The 2047-nt window shown below is 41.4% G+C and overlaps 1 protein-coding gene across 1 annotated transcript in view; it reads right to left on the reverse strand.

Annotated features, from left to right (window-relative positions):
* Nucleotides 1-1183: 1183 nt before the first annotated feature.
* gpr119 (G protein-coupled receptor 119) overlaps nucleotides 1184-2047 on the reverse strand; it is a 4255-nt gene continuing 3391 nt past the window's right edge. Inside the window, exon 2 of the mRNA XM_015384971.1 lies at nucleotides 1184-1872. Within this exon, the coding sequence (XP_015240457.1) occupies nucleotides 1184-1872 (689 nt within the window). The remainder of the gene's footprint in view (nucleotides 1873-2047) is intronic.

Genomic DNA, 2047 nt, shown 5'->3' on the forward strand with positions numbered 1-2047 from the left:
GTGAGGAGATCCAGATTTTATGTACATATTAATATCTTGGAGTTACCATGGACTCTAGTTTATCTTAAAAAAAAAAGTAAAAAAATACAAAAATAATTAATATTTATAACTTCAGATAAATCATCATGTTGATAGAAACTTCTGTCCTTTTCTCGTAGTTTTTTTTCTCTAAAATCACAGTATTATTAGAGTTGAAAGTTTTAGACGATGTAAAATTGCCTGTTTGATATTATATAGATATTATATAGATATTATATAGATATTATAGATCTTAAATGGACTCCCACCCCCTCCTCTGGGGGAGTTTATAAAGCTAAAATCCAGCACTAGTGGAAACGTAACGAGCATCTAGAGTAGAATGTGTGATTCCTCAGAAACACGCATCATTTAGATAAGATCCATCATCAGTCAAAAAAATCTGCAACAACTCAACTACATTTAAGACCAGGTGGAAAAGACGACTCGACTAATGTCAGGTTAGCCTTATTCTATGCAGGGTTGTTCTACTGTCTTTATTCTATTGTTCAGATGACCGAAAAAATGTGATTGACAGGTGACCGTTGATATATGATTGTTCAGGCTGACGCAGAACTAATTGGCCTGCATAAGATGACAAGAAAAAAAAAATATTTTTTTTTTTTTTAAATAGACATTTTCTACATTTTGGGACAATATGGTCTGATAAAGAGAACATTTATATCCATGTTAAAGCCAGAATGATTTGACATTTAAAAATGATTTCCCTGCGACTTTAACAGAAAAACTACCACAATTTTAGTAGCAGCTAATATTCTAACATATATACCACATAAACCCTGAAGACTGGTGGTAAATAAAATATATTCTTTGAAACACTAAGACCTCTTGCAGCCAAACCTCTGAGGTGATCTGGTTTGTTTTTTCTTGTTCAGGCCAGAGCCATACCTGCTGGAGATTCCTCCAGTTGCTCTCAGCTGCTTCTGCCTAGAAATGGCTGCTTCCTGAGATGATCTTCAATGAAACTTTAACATCTACTCTGATGTTCAAATTCTCATTAGATAAAAACACCAGCAATGCATTTAGATCCAAAGTTCAAACACAACAGTTTATAATTTTAATATTATGTTTGCTCGTTGAAAGCTAACCGCAGCGTTACTCTCAGTGATAGTGCACTTTGAATATGTCGTGCTTTCCAGAGTTTTCTTCACAAACTGGTGGTGTCAGTGAAGTGAACAGCTTGAGCATCCAGACTGCTGATGGGGATCATTATTGAAGGGCTGGGGGTGTCTCCCTCAGAAACACAAGCATGATTGTGCGCAGGCGGAGACGAGTGGCCTCTCTCCATCACACCTGGGGCTGCTTCAGACAGCAGCCTGCTGGTGATGCAGGAAAACATGGCTGACAGCTGCAGGCGCACCTCTCTCTGCCAGCAGGCGTACACCAGAGGGTTTATCAGAGAGTTGAGGAGTCCCAGGAGCCACAGGTAGTTCTCCAGCACCTCCTTAAGAGCACACCTCCTACACAGAAGGTGAACAATGCACACCACAAAGAAAGGGCTCCAAAGCACCAGGAAACAGCCAACAAGCACCAGCACCGTCTTCAAGGCCTTAACGTGACTCCAGCTCCTCAGCAGGTGATGCTGCGGATGATGGTGGTACTGGGATGGTCCATGATGGCTGTCCTCAGCTCTGGAGCTCATTTGCCTTATCTGGGAGATCTGCTTGTGGTGGATGCAGGCAATCTTCAGGATGTCCAGGTACATGAAGATGAAGAGGGAGAGCAGGGGGAAGAACAGCGCGCAGTACAGAATGATGATGGTGATGTCATGGGTGACGTTAAAGAAAGCGCAGAAGCCATCGTAGGGTCCCGCCGCTTGCAGCTGGTGCACCATCACTGCAGACCAGAAGACATCAGATCATTTATACATTTAAGTTCTGAGTATTTATGTTCTATGATGCACACAATCAAAACAGAATCAAGTTTTTTTTTCTGGTTTGTCACTATCTTGGTTCTGTCTCCTTGAACCCCAGTGGGCCTCAGCAGATGGCCGCTCACACTGAGCCTGGTT

Source organism: Cyprinodon variegatus, unplaced genomic scaffold, assembly GCF_000732505.1.
Source record: "Cyprinodon variegatus isolate N-32 unplaced genomic scaffold, C_variegatus-1.0 Scaffold328, whole genome shotgun sequence".
Classification (NCBI taxonomy): domain Eukaryota; kingdom Metazoa; phylum Chordata; class Actinopteri; order Cyprinodontiformes; family Cyprinodontidae; genus Cyprinodon; species Cyprinodon variegatus.